Source organism: Chelonoidis abingdonii, chromosome 2 (genome assembly GCF_003597395.2).
Source record: "Chelonoidis abingdonii isolate Lonesome George chromosome 2, CheloAbing_2.0, whole genome shotgun sequence".
In the NCBI taxonomy this organism is placed as follows: Eukaryota; Metazoa; Chordata; order Testudines; family Testudinidae; genus Chelonoidis; species Chelonoidis abingdonii.
The window spans coordinates 122,194,388-122,208,763 of NC_133770.1; the positions used below are offsets into that span (position 1 = coordinate 122,194,388).

At 47.4% G+C, this 14,376-nt stretch overlaps 1 protein-coding gene across 8 annotated transcripts in view; it reads right to left on the reverse strand.

Moving 5' to 3' along the window:
* TEX10 (testis expressed 10) overlaps positions 1-14,376 on the reverse strand; it is a 221,172-nt gene that overhangs the window by 128,113 nt on the left and 78,683 nt on the right. For all 8 annotated transcript variants that reach the window (XM_075062649.1, XM_075062644.1, XM_075062643.1 and 5 more), the window contains one exon: positions 8,714-8,847. In XM_075062649.1, the coding sequence (XP_074918750.1) occupies positions 8,714-8,847 (134 nt within the window). The remainder of the gene's footprint in view (positions 1-8,713; positions 8,848-14,376) is intronic.

Below are 14,376 nucleotides of genomic sequence, written 5' to 3' on the forward strand. Positions count from 1 at the left end.
ACCCCATAAGTGCACGCCGCCATGTGACCCAACAGCCGGAGGCAGATCCGCGCTGTGGTAATCGGGGCACATTGCAGTCTGAGGATGAGCTCGGAAATTGCGTGGAACCTGGATTCCGGAAGGTACGCGCTGGCGTGGGTGGAGTCCAGAACCCCCCCTATGAACTCTATTCGTTGCGTAGGAGACAGGGTGGACTTGGCTTCGTTCAAGAGGAGGCTGAAATTGAGAAAGGTCAGCCTGATGAACAACACCTGAGCCTCTACCTGCTCCTTGGTGTGGCCCTTTATGAGCCAATCGCCCAGGTAGGGGAATACCTGGATGCCCCGTCTGCGCAGGAAGGTCGCCACAACAGCCATGCACTTTGTAAAGACCCTTGGGGCGGCTAACAGGCCAAACAGGAGCACTGTGAACTGCAGACGGGCGTCGACCATGACGAACCTGAGGTACCGATGGTGTCAGGGAATTATGGCAATGTGGAAATAAACGTCCTTTAAGTCGAAGGCAGCGTACCAATCTCCTGGATCCAGAGAGGGAATGATCAAGGACAGGGAGACCGTGCGGAACTTGAGCCTTTGTACAAACTTGTTCAGTCGCCGCAAGTCCAGGATGGGTCTCAGGCCCCCTTTCGCCTTTGGTATTAGGAAATACCAGGAGGAGAAGCCTTTCCCTCTGAGCTCCCGAGGGACTTCCTCCACCGCCCCAGCCTCCATGAGGGATTTCACTTCTTGAATTAGAAGTTGCTCGTGAGACAGGTCCCTGAAGAGGGACGGGGAGGGGGACTGGAGGGGTGGGAGGGAGGAAAACTGGATAGAATATCCCCCTCTCTACCGTGCAGAGCACCCAGCTGTCCGACGTGATTCGGGATCAGGCATGGAAGAAGGGGGACAGACATCACCCAAAGGTAGGGATAGAAGGATCCAGAGTCTCGATAAGTAGGTCGCCCTCGACCGTACCATCAAACAGGGGGCCTAGGCCCCAATGATGGTCTCAATTGACCGGACGCCTGGCCGGAGGGGTGGCGTTCGTGACCCCTCCTGCCATTTCTGCCCCGCCTGCGCCCTAGCTCCTGGTGAGTCTGAGGATGGTAGGGGCGTGGGGCCGTCTGCAGCCTAAACTGCCTGCGCTGGGTCGCGGGGGTATGCAAGTCCAGCAAGTGAAGTGTGGCCCTCGAGTCCTTTAGGCTATGGAGACACTTTTCCGTTTTTTCTGAAAACGGCATCTGCCCCTCGAAGGGGAGGTCCTGAATGGTCTGCTGGACCTCACGGGGAAGGCCTGAGACCTGAAGCCAGGCTCCTCGCCTCATGACCAGGCCCGTGGCCAGGGTGCGCGAGGCTGAGTCCGCTGCATCTAGGGCCACCTGGAGAGAGGCTCGGAAGATCAGTTTCCCCTCCTCCACCAGGGCTGAAAACTCTGACCTCGAGCCCTGGGGAAGGAGCTCCGTAAACTTCGACATGGCTGAACACGTGTTATGACCATATCAGCTTACGATGGCCTATTGGTTGGCAATACGGAGTTGTAGGCCTGCCGCAGAGTACATCTTTCTACAAAAGAGGTCGAGTCCTTTGGTGTCCCTGTTCTTTGGTATTGACCCCTGAAACCCTTGACGCTCCCGTTGGTTGGCTGTGTCCACCACCAGGGAGTCTGGGAGGTGGAGGTGAGTGTACAAGTGTTCGTGCCCTTAGAGGGGACGAAATAACGCCATTCCATTCTCTTGACAGTAGGGACCAGCAAGGCTGGCGTTTGCCATAAGGTGCGGGACGTATCCACTATGGTCTTGATCAATGGAAGAGCCACCCTGGATGGCTCTGAGGGAGCCAGGATGTCTACTACCGGATCCGCGTCCACTTCGATTTCCTCAGCCTGGATTACGAGGCTCTGAGCTGCTCGCCGGAGCAGTTGTTGGAGGATCCGAATGTCCTCCAGGGTCAGTGCCACGGCAGTGCCCGAGACCGCTTCGTCTGGGGAGGAAGACGAGGAAATTACTTGGATTGGCCCATCCTCAGGTGCATGTAGCCCTTCGGGATCCTGCAGCACACGGTACTGTGGTTGCAGGGCTGGTTCCGATTCTGAATGCGGCACCGTGACCGGTACCAGAGTCACCAGTGAGCGACTTGGTGTATCAGGCGGTACCTGTTGAGCCTGAACTGTAGTTGTTGCCGGTGCCGCTGCCTGGCTAGGGGGTTCTGAACTTGGATATGGCACACCCCTGCCCAGTGACGGTGTCGGTGGAGGAGGCAACTGCGCCAGGGCCATTGACGCCGAAGAGACCGAGGTCGACCTTGATCGAGGACCAAATGCCTGGCCTACCGACTGGTGGTAGGTCCAGGGGATCCAAAACGGCCACTGTGAGGGCGGATGCCATTGCTGATGCCACTGTGGGTAATGCTGGTGGCTCACTCCCGAAACTGATCTCCTGCTCCGCGACCAGCTGGAGCGGTAGGAGTCTGCCTCTGAGACTGAAGTCTCTGAGTAAGAGGACTGGGGGGAGCAGCACCCCGTGCTGCTGGAGAGCGATGCTGAGGTGGCAGGGAGCCTCCTATCTGGTCCGGTGCCACCCTAGCAGCGTGGGGCGGGGAGGGAGGCGACAGCATGGCCGGCTTGCCCCTTGATTGTACTGGGGGATGGGCCGTGATAGGCAACTCCCAACTACGGTGCGAGGAGGCCGGCGCCAGGAGTCCCATCAAGTCTGAGGCCAACTCGAATGCCTCCGGTGTCGAGGGGAGGTGCAAGTCTCCGCTAAGGTCTGGGGTCTAGGCCGATACAGACCTGACCACCCTCTCTGCAGTGCGGGAGTCGACGGAGCAGCTGAGGGCTGTAGCCCAGCCTGTCTGCTTGTACCCGCGGACGACATCGGCCTCTGGGGGTCCTGGTGGAGTGACCATTCCCTCACTGGCTTCCTCTTCTTAGCGGGCACCGGAGACGGTGAGCAGTGCCGCACTGAGGCCGACTTCCTATGATCCGACTCCGTTCGGTACCAGGTTTTAGATGACTTGGGCTGGGCCCTAAGTCTTGATGCCAGTGCCGGGTCTGAGGGTGGCCGCAGGGCAGCCTCCATCAGGAGGACACTAAATCTTTGAGCTCTATCTTTGAGAGTTCTCGGACGGAAGCCCCTGCAGATAGAACACCGGCTCCCTTTGGTGGCCCTCTCCGAGGCACCTCAAACAAGTGGAGTGCGGGTCACTCTTGGGCATGAATTTCCCGCAGTCCTTGCAGAGTTTAAACTCGGGGGACCCGGGCATGCCCCAGCAGGCGATGAAAACGTGGGGGGGACCCCCCAACTACCAAAAATTATGTACAAATGACCTAAGTAAACTATATACACGGCTTATACACGAGGATAGGACACTGCTAACTTGCTATGCGCAAGAGAAGTTCCAGCTAGCCGTCACCAGCGGTAAGAAGGAATTGAGAGGATGGAGGGTTGGTGGGCCCCTTTATAGGGTGCCGTAGTGGCGCCACTCCAGGGGGTGCCAGGGCCGACCCTACGAACGCTGCTAGGGGAAAATCTTCTGGCTGGCGTGCACGTGGCGCGCGCACACACCTGCTTGGAATGAACATGAGCAACCACTCAAAGAAGAACCTATGATGATATGACCAGCAAAGGCCTTTTAGCATAGCAATCACAGATAGTAAAATTGAGGTACAAGTTCTCAGAAAACCAGAAACTATTAACACCTGCCAAGGTTCGGTTGTATTACATTAGGAGGCTACAGAGAAAATACCAGACCTATGACCAAGTCCGCCTTGTGTCTGATACATACACAGATGAATCAATTGAAAATATTACCAGAAAGAAGAGATTCCATGGTATTGCACTTGTCCAATTAATAACCACAGACTGCACATACATCCCCAGTGTCCCAATGAAGAAGCTAGTGTCTCATATTTGCATGAAGGACAAGTTGACTGTATGCCCTACAGCAAAAATATTCCAGCATGCAAAGGATTGCTCAAAGAATTTAGTTGTCCCATGATGTAATGAATGCCACCTCACTCTGTTCAGTGGAATTTCTTCATAGTTCCTATGATGAGTCTGACACAAATTATCTTGCATGCCATCAATGCCATAGAGAAAGGTGCTACTAAACTAAAACTTTTTGTACAAGACACAGATGTTCTAGTGCTCTCTGTGAGATGCAACCGCAAGGTTCTGTTTTTGTGCTTGCTCCTGGGGAACAACCATTGAACATCCCTCAGGATGTGTTCCTATCACTCAAACCATTAAAAGCCACCACACTGCCAGGTTTACATGCCTTTTCAGGATGTGACACTACCAGAAGGTTGGCTAGAAAGACCAAATTATCTTACTGGAAGGTATTTGATTCAGCCTCCAAAGACCGTCTCCTCGCTCTGAAGGTGCTCAGAATGGCTAACACAGTCACTAAAGGAAGTTATAAATGCACTGGAGGCATTGACAAGCTCAGTTTACCATTTGAAGAACATTATGACATTTGCAGAGCTACACTGATGTCTGTGTTCTTGATAGCAGACAAATGCAGCCTGCATCGGTAGCAGTTTTTCCGTCAGTCTGCCTGGTTTTGGGAAAACAAATTATCAAGCAATGGAATGGGGATGATCAAGCACATCCAAAACTACGCCTTCCCCTATCAAGCATGGATGGGTCTTGGAGGATGGACTGATCACACCAGTTATGCGTGAAATACCATGTGCTCCCAAATCAATCTAGTTAAACAAATGTTCATGTGCAAAGACAAGATGCTCACCGTGCTGCAAATATTCAGTCAGCAGCCTGCCTTGTATGGAGATGACAGTGATGATGAATTTGATGAACATGTTTTCAGTTGTATATAGCTCAACATAGCATGATCTCCTGTGATTTATTTACAGGAAGAGTATACCTTGGTAATGAATGGTACTGGAGCACACAGAATGATCTTGTCCCTGTGGATGGAATAAGAAGACTTGTGCCAATAGTAGATGTATTTCAGAGACTTCTTGACAATGTTACTACAGCCAGATCAGAGGCCATCCAATGGAAGAATTGTGAAATCCCAAGTAAGCAAGAAAGGTCAAACTGCTGGTTCACATCTACATGCTGTTGTGAGGAACTCTGATATCTTCATGGTGATTTACCATCTTAGTTAGGGCTTGTGGTTCAATACTCTGACTCACATAATTCTGTACCAGGAGGGGACCCAGTGATAGGAAATCCTGCCTGCTGGAAAGATGGAGCAGAGACCTCTGTGACAGTTCCAGTAGGTACCTACCAAGAATATCTTTGGTAATTTCAGCCATAGGATAAAATAAGTCACTTCCTCCTTTTTCATCTTTGGAAGTAGTGGAAGTAGGGGAGTAAGTACACAGAAAAGCTGACAGCCGTCTGCAATACAGAATGTCTACTTCCCTGTAATAACTGGTCTACTTCCTTCTGATGCTCCAGGCTGAGACTTTACCCCTGGAGCAAGAGAAGTTCTTCTCTGGTACCTCTGTGGTATTATCATAGGCTTTGCTGTAGTAGAAAGTGAATCCTCTCTTCTTATCCATCTCAGCCACCACTTTAGTAATCTTCTTCCCAGCAAGATTTCCCCAATGAATCTGAGACACAGAGGATTTGTTTAGATTAATTATCTGCTGTCTGCTATACTTCGTCTCCTGCCGCTGAATTTTCTGCCAAACACATAGATGGCATGAATCCATCCACTACAGACTCATTAACCAGAGAGATTTTCTTTTGCTTTGACTTCAGCTCACCATGGTTCTGTCAGCTGCGGCTTTACAGGTCACTGAATCAAGACATCATGGTCCTAGTAAAACATGATTGCTAGTGAGCTATGATGACTGAAGATAAAGTTTTGAATGACCATTTGAGGGTACCTCAAATTTTCTATCTGCAGGGTCTTTGGGGAAAAGTCCAATACCACAGTAAAAACCACACCAAAACTATTGTACTAAGCTTGGGGAACATAAAGAGGGAATATTTAAGATCCAAGACCATATAAAATATTTCATGGCTTTCCAGTTCAAACATTTTCCCTTATCAGGGTTCTCTTATTCTCCCTTGATGGAGGAGTGAAAATTCAGCTCTGGTTTTGGAGGGAAGGTATTTTCCCTTGTCTTTAGCCTGCTTCTCCTTTGTAACTGGCTGGACCCCAATGGTGACCACTACCTTTCTCCCCAAGCTCTCAAGCATGTCTGTAAGGAAAAACCTCTTATTTCTCCAGCTAAGAGTTATAACCCGAAATATACAGTTCCCCTTCCTTGGGGAAGATGACAGAAAAAGATGAGACTCTGGAATGTCTTTTCACTCTACTTTGGTTTTTATGGTATTTGGGGATTTTTGTACCTGTCTGGGAATAATTTATACTTCCTAGACAGTGCTTGTTTACAGGATTTAGCCCTTGTAGGGGACCTCAAGTCTCTGTCTGACATGCAATTAGAGAGGAAATGCAGAGGGGCACTATAGTGAGGAGGTGTGGGTCCCACCGCCCCAGAGAGAGACGAGTCCCTCCGGACACTAAGTCAGGTGTCTGAGGGCCCGAGCACCTGACTCACCATTGACCTGACCTGACCCAGGGCCTGGGCTGACGACTAACTGTGTTGTTTCTGCCCTCACAAAGGCCGTGGAGGAAGACTCCTGCAGCCGGACTAATTTTCTGCTAGACCTCCTCCCAAACTTAGTGAGAGAGGGGGGTCCCTGCCACCCCAGAGAGAGACGAGCCCTGGCTAACCTCATTATAGGCACTCCTGAGCTCAAATATTCTTTGTGAGAAGAATAAGTCAGAGAAGATACTCAACTTCTTGCTAAGGGACCATATCCATTTGAGAACCTGAGAAAGAACTTGGAGCTGTCCATCAAGAGGTGTCTAAAACCCAGGAATCTGGATGAATTTCAGACTTCACTCAAATATGATAGCTCAGCTTGCTGGGTCCCAGACCTTGAGGAACACTGAACTGCCCTAGCTGAGTTGTCTTGACCAACATGAAAGATACAAAGGCCACAACAAGCTATCGACAATCAAAGAAAGCACCTCAACCTTGCTGAGCAAGGGTTCATGGTCTGGAGCAACTGTGACAGCATTCCTTTTCTGGGTCTTCTGAGATAGCATCCTGGAAGATGGAGCACTTTCTTTGACAGCTACGCCAGGCTTGTGGAGGGAAAGCAAAAGGATGTTGGCAAGTAGGATGGAGTTCTCAAAAAGTGCCTAAGAAAGTTAGAAGCACGAGCCCCACTGACTTTCACTGAGGTATGTCTTTTAAGCACTCTTTTAGGCATTTTTTAACATCACCCCTAAAATCCATTCAGGAAAGCATCCAACTCCAGGAACAAGCCTCCTGAGCTGTGTGTCAGGTTTTTTCCTTAAATTTTTCAGTGGAGGAAAACTGCTCACTACTGCCCAGAAAAAGACAAGAAAATTAAAAATTACAGCTGAAGAGCTGAGCTGCTGCGCTGTTCAGCTGACTGGAGAGAGAGCACCCAGGGAACAGATTATGTCTGGGGTGTAGTCAATGCGCCAGATTCCTTGTGGACAAGTTTCAGCTAACTCCAGTATATACTGAAGGAGAGGCGCAATCCAAACATATCTCTGACCAGGGGAGAGGTCAGCATCCAGAAAAGGAAAACTAGAATAAAAAAAAGTATGAAAACTTAAGATAGTAACACTATTATTTCTAGTCCAGTAAATTTTTTGTATGTGTAAATAATATGCACACTTAAACAGACTTCTATATAAATACACGTATACAGACAGATCTAGACTATCAGTGTTCTACCAAGGTAAATACTGTCACCAGTAAGACTATGGATTACACTGTAGGTTTAATTACACTGTTGGTCTGATTACAGCAAACAGAACAGTCTAAAATATGTCTGCTTTCTTAAAAAAAAAAAGATTACTTGAAAGACTACATAAACAATTCTAAATTCCTAATTACAGCAGCTGTCCAAGAAGCATTTCTCTTGTCATAGCACTCCAACCTCATTGTTCAGTGTGGGTGGATCAAAACTGCAGTGTCCATGTCACTAAGGTTTGTTAAATACTTTCAGTCTCTGTTCGCATTTCATCACACAACTTCAGTTATATTTTATCATACAAGTAAGTTATGCTATGTGGTGGTCATGTAATAAAAGACAGCTAAATCACAACACACAATTCACAGTTCAACTAGCTTAAAATAAAATTTGGTGACCTCAGATACTTCTAGGACCAGCAATAAAGCCAAGTTCCAAATTTGCATGGTCCTATAGACAGGCACTGAATTCACAGTGCCACAGGAAGGCTACTAATTCCAGTAAACTGAGTGAATAAGCAGAAGAAATTATTCTGAAGTACTCTCAATGTCAGCTTAATATTACTCAACTTTAATATGGGGGCTATTTAATTAACAGTGAAATGTGCTCCCAAAAAATCTCTTTCAAAATTAGAGCTCTACAATAATTTCTTCTTTTGACAAGCAACACTTGGAAAATTCTTAAACACAAATGATTGTGTTTAAGAATTTTCCACCAAAGCTGTACTCCCTCTTCCAAAAAGTAATATTTTACAAAACTTTATTACTGCATGCTTACCTTTTTAAGTAGCTTTACCAAAATACTGCCTGAGAGCTACAGAAGGGTCTTGCAGTTTAACAGCAATAATATTCTGAGCTTTTTTTTTAAAACTCCTGAAAGGCTTTAGACATCAAGGAATAAGGAAAAGGGACAGAGAGTTCTGAGTTTGTTGGCTGTCACTTAGAATTAGTGTTGATGTATTACCTCTGTCACAGCCCAGTGGTGTAAAAATTGGTCCAGATCAGTCAGGTAGAGATGGACAGGTGAAAGCTGTGTCTGACTAATGTGAGGTTTTCCTTTAATGCTCTGAAGGCTAGTCAACTCCTCTTTAGAGAATCCTAGAGACAGTGGAGGAATGAAATAGTTAGGATCACAAAGCAAGTCAAGCGCTGTTCTACTTTATTAGCACCATTGAAAAAAGCTCCTTTATTTGTGCCCATAGAACATTTGTTGTTTCACAATTCCAGTAGGTCTCACTTGATATTTTGAAAGTAATATATCAAAATATGAGTTCTGAGTTCACAAAGGAAAATGTCCAAACACAAAAAAGTGATTTAAAAATGTAGGTTAAGGGGAACAGCTAAGAAACATCCATTCAAAACTTTGAGTGTAATTCGGTAAAAAAAAAAAAAAAAAGTCTGACTGACACCTCTATTTTTCACAATGTACAGCTTTACAAAATATGAATAGTATACTATTTTGTGCCTGAACAAAATTTCCAGTCATAGAAACAATGTCCCTCTTATATCAGGTTTGGAGACTGCAAAACTAAATATCTCAAATCCCTACTTTAAATTTTAGAGGCAATTTCTGTATCTGTGTAAAACAAATTGCTTCAACTATTTATGCAGAGAAAGGAAAGAAAAGCCAGCAAATAAGTTTGTGTGGAAACCAAAATATCAGTCCTGAAAAATGAAAAAAAAATGAGCAAGGATGAGTGCAACGGAGATTCCATTAGATGCTCATCATACTCTGTAACATGACCCATATATAAAATGTTTAAAATTATAATATTTTAATCTTTGTCCTCCCTTCACCTCAGTCTGAAATCCCATTGTTCAGTGTTGTCTATCAGCCCTTATTTCCATATACAGCTGCTTGTCCATCACCAGTACTAGATATATTTGTGAATTCACATCAGAGAAGGAATTCCATTTCACTCTTTGTTTCTACTGTGTGTTTTACCAATTGTAAAGAGCCTAGTACATTTACAGGACTACATAAATTCCTAGACAAAAATCTACATTAAAATTGAATTAAAGTTGTGGGTACATACAAATAATGAATGATAAAAGTACTGTGTTGATGATGTAATTATTGCAAAAAACAAGCAACACATACACAGGCAATTCAGAGTTTAAAATTAGGCTTAAGAAAATTCAAACTCATTTAAGTATGTAAACATACAACTGAGGCAACCAAACAATCTTACCACTGCTCAGTTGTGATGTCATGCTATCACCCAAACAATTTCAAGCATTAAAGTTTTTGTGGTCCCAGAAGAAACTGATTTTTAAAGATAATAATTCCCCCCCATATCCATATTGCCCATCTCATGGTGTCACTACAATTAAAACATTGCTGTAGTTATAAACATTGCTACCCCTAAATTATTTAATATAAATTCCATCCTAATGTAGTTCATCTTTAAATTGTCAAAAAATTCATACTATGTTAAATAAGAATCCTAAAGGAAATACTACCATGTAATATATCTAATGATTTGAAGATCTGTACTATCAACCTCAAATCAATTTTATAAAATTTAACTAACTTTTAGGTTCAGATTCACTGGTATGTACAGGCTGTACACTAGCCAGGTAAGCTGGGCTTTAAAACTAGTTTGCTTCATCAGAGTATCTGGAGTATATTTGTAAATCTGAAAATTAATTTGCAAGTGATTTATCCCCATCCCCTCAGCACACATAAAAAATGGTTACCAGCCTTTCCATAACCTTACCTTTCACTGGAGATGTGCACACGCCCAAAGCACAGTCACCTGAAATTTTTCCCTTGGGGTGGTACCTGTCCGGTCAGCTCTGGTGCCATTTGCTCACAGCACCAGTATAAAGGCCCTGGCTGACCCCGCAGACCTTCAGTTCCTTCCTTCTGGCCAACTCCAAAAGAGGGGTAAGAAGGGCAGGTTGTGGAACCGACATATCCAACACATCTCAAAGAACAACCGTTATGGAAAGATTAGTAATCATTTTTTTCTTCAAGTGCTTGCACATGCCTATTCTGCTTTAGGTGACTCCCAAGCAGTAGCATAGCATGGTGGAACCAGAGTTCTCGACCAAAACTGGCAACATCCCTAGCCTGTTCAGTAATGGCATAATGAGTAGAAAATGTATGCACTGATGAACAAGTTGCCACTCTGCAAATGTCCTGAATAGGGACATGAGCCAGCAATGCTGATGCTTGTGCTCTCCTGGAGCGTGGAGTCAGAATAGCTGATAGTGGAACACCTGCTGCTCATAACATGTGCGAATGCATGATGTAATCCATGATGAAAGTCTCTGAGCCGAGTTCTTTCAGCAATCGCTATGAAGAGTTGGATGGCTCTACGGAGCGGTTTGATCCTCTCGATGTAGAACGCTAGGGCACATCTGACATCCAGAGTCTGGACTTGGTGCTCACGTGTGTTTTTAGGTAGAAAACTGGCAGAAAGATTGAGGGATTACTATGAAACCGCCTTTGGGAGGAAAGCAGAGTGAGAGTGAAGCTGCAGTTTATCCTCAAAGAAGATTGTGTATGGAGGGGTCCGACGTAAAAGTACGGACCTACAAGACCCTCATGGCTAAAATAATAGCCATCAGAAAGGCCACCTTCCAGGAAAGATATGACAAGGGGCACATTGTCAGTGGCTCAAACATGGGTATGGGGGCTCTCCATTTTGACAAGACCAGCTTTAGGTTCCTGTACAGAGTTGCACTCATGTCTCAGGAGCACCCCCCTGGCTGAGTGCGTGTGCCTGCATGCTCTCTCTACCTATTTGTGTTGGGTCTTTGCTGACTCAGCCCTCTGGACAAGTCATTCAGAGAGTGAGTGAGTGTGAGTAAGTGAGAGAGAGAGAGAGAGAGAAAAGAAAAGAAAAGCAAATCCCTTTTGTGGTACAAGTCCAATAGGGGCCTCTTATCCAGGGAGCTTTTTAGTAGTGCTTGCCCTGGCTCTGCCTGGAGAGATTTGGCGATCCCTCACTCCAGATCAGGGTCTTCTCCCTCAGGCCTTTCTACAGGGAGAGCTGTTCACTTTCCACCCTGGTTGCTCAAGGTCTTCTCTCCCAGGCCTATCTACCTGGAGAGCTTTAATAATCTCTGCCCCTTTTAGTCAGCGTTTGCCTCGCCAGGCCTCTCTTATCTGGAGAGATTTTCCAGTTCAGTGCCCTCTGTAACGACTCTCTCAGTTTGTCCCCACTCCAGAACAGAGCAAAGCCCCAGGACTCCTTCCCTGAAAGCAGTCTTTGCCCTCTCGGGGCCCTTCTGGCCCCAGCTCTTCAGATTGGCCACTAAAAAAGAGTTTAGTTCCCCCTTCTGGGGTGCCTCAATGCCCATGCTACTTCTCCCAGTGACTAATGAGGGCTGGAGGGACCTGGGCCCACCCACTAATCCGGGTCCCAGCACAGGGACCCTGTAGATAGCAGCTGTTGCTGTGTCCCTTTATATAAGTTGCTCGACTGCTCTAGTTCCCTGGGCCACTTCCCTTTGCCATCTTCACCCTTACCTCAAGGCCTTGTCTTGATGGAGTCCCTGCAACCAAGCTCAGGGCTCCTCCTTGCTCTCCATGGCTTCTGGCCACACTACCTTGGACTACTCCGAGGTCCTGCAGCTCCAGTCAGCCAGCCACACACCATCCATGCTCCTCCAGCTCTGGCAAGGAACTGAACTTGGTCTGACCCTGCAGCTCTTCTTATACTGACCTGCTGGGCCCTGATGGGCTGCTTCCCACATAGCCACTCTAGACAGCTTTGAGGACCTCAATGTTGCCCTTTTCAAGAACGGCCTGCAGCGATGACTGTGGGAGTGAGACTCCACACTGGGATGCCCAAATGGAGAGGTACATAGCCCTGGTAAAGGGCTTCCTGCTACCTAATAGGACCCAGCAGAACTGTCTGAGTAGACCAACTCAACACTATTTATCCACAGAGCTTCCAGGCCATCAAAGTGGATGGTGATGCTGAGGTTAGTGTGGAGCAGCCGACTGTGATTCTGGGAGATCAGGTCTGGGAGGAGAGGGAGCATGAGAATGACCTGTGCCCTGTCCTGCTTGATTTTCACCAGAACTTTGTGCATGAGCAGGATAGAGGGCAAGTGTAGAACAGGTGCAAAAAGGCATCCGTGAGCGAGCCCAGGGCTGTGACCTCATAGGGAGCAAAACTGGTGACACTTTCTGTTGTGTCTGGTCACAAACAACGTCTATTTGGGGAGTCGCCTACTGCTGGAAAACATCCCTGACAATATCCGGGCAAGGGGACCACTGTAGTGACGGGAGAAACACCTGTGAGGCAATCTGCCACTTCATTTTGCACTCTTGGAAGGTGAGAAGCCTCAAGGTGGACTGACTGGGTTATGGGAAAAACTCTCACAAGTGAATTGCTTCCTGACATGGGGAGGGGGGGACAGCAAGCCCCTCCCTGTCTGTTGAGGCAGAACATGGCTGCAGCGTTGCCCATGAACACTAGCACACTCCTGCCCATAATGTGAGGCAGAAACACCTGACAGGTCAGACAAACTGCCTTGGGCTCTCTGACATTGATGTGTCTTCTGGGGACCACAGGCTTTGGGTCTGAGGGGCCCTGGGTGAGCTCCCAAACCCAGCTCTGACATGTCTGAGATCACAGAAATCAAAGGTTGGGGCCAGGCAAAGGGAACACCTGAGCAACCCACCAGAGGGTCCAGGCACCAACTGAGGGAGGCTAGCACTAGGGAAGGCACTGTGAGCACAGAGTCTAGATGGTGGCGGTTCAGTGAATAGACCAAGGCCAGTCAAGCCTGATGGAGCCTGAGGCATAGTCTTGCATGGGCACCATGTACATGAATAAGGCCCTGTGACCTAAAATCTCAGACAAAAACGTAATGGGGTGGTCCTTGATGTGTGCCATTAGTGACATGATTGTGTGAAACGGCCTTCTGGGAGAAAGGCCTTGGCCTGGGTAGAGTCAAGCACAGCTCTGATAAACTCTATACTCTGCACCAGAGGGAGATTAGACTCCTGCTGGTTTATCAGCAGGCCCGGGGCCTGTCAAGTCGACTGTATGAGGTGGATTCTGGACTCTACCTGAGTCTTGGACTGGCTTCTGATTAGCCAGTCATCCAGATACAGGTAGACTTACACCCGTCTTCTCAGGAAAGTCACCACTACTGCCATGCACTTTGTAAACACCCACGGGGCCCCTGAGAGGCCAAACAGGAGAACTAGGAATTGGTAGTGGGCCTGGTTCACAAAAAACTTGAGGAACCTTCTGTGGCCTTGGAAGATCAAAATGAGAAAATAGGTATCTCTTAAATCGAGAGCAGAGTACCAGTCCCTGGGATCCAGGGAGGAAATAATGGAAGCCAGGGAGATCATGCAGAACTTCAGTTTCTTGACATAGCCATTGAGTCAGCACAGGCCTAGAATAGGTCCGAGACCACCCTTGAGGTCCTGCAGGGATTGCTAGACCTCAGGAGACTGGAGGACTGTAGCCACAAGCTCTTACGCATGGCCACTGCAGAGGCCATGGACCTGGCCACCAAGTCCACCACATCAAGGAATGCCTGCAAGGAGCCCCAAGCTACCACCCTCCCCTTCTCCACCAGTGAGGAGAACTCCTGCCTGGACTCTTGGGGAAGCGAGTCTTTGAACTTCAACATGGAGTCCCACACACTGAA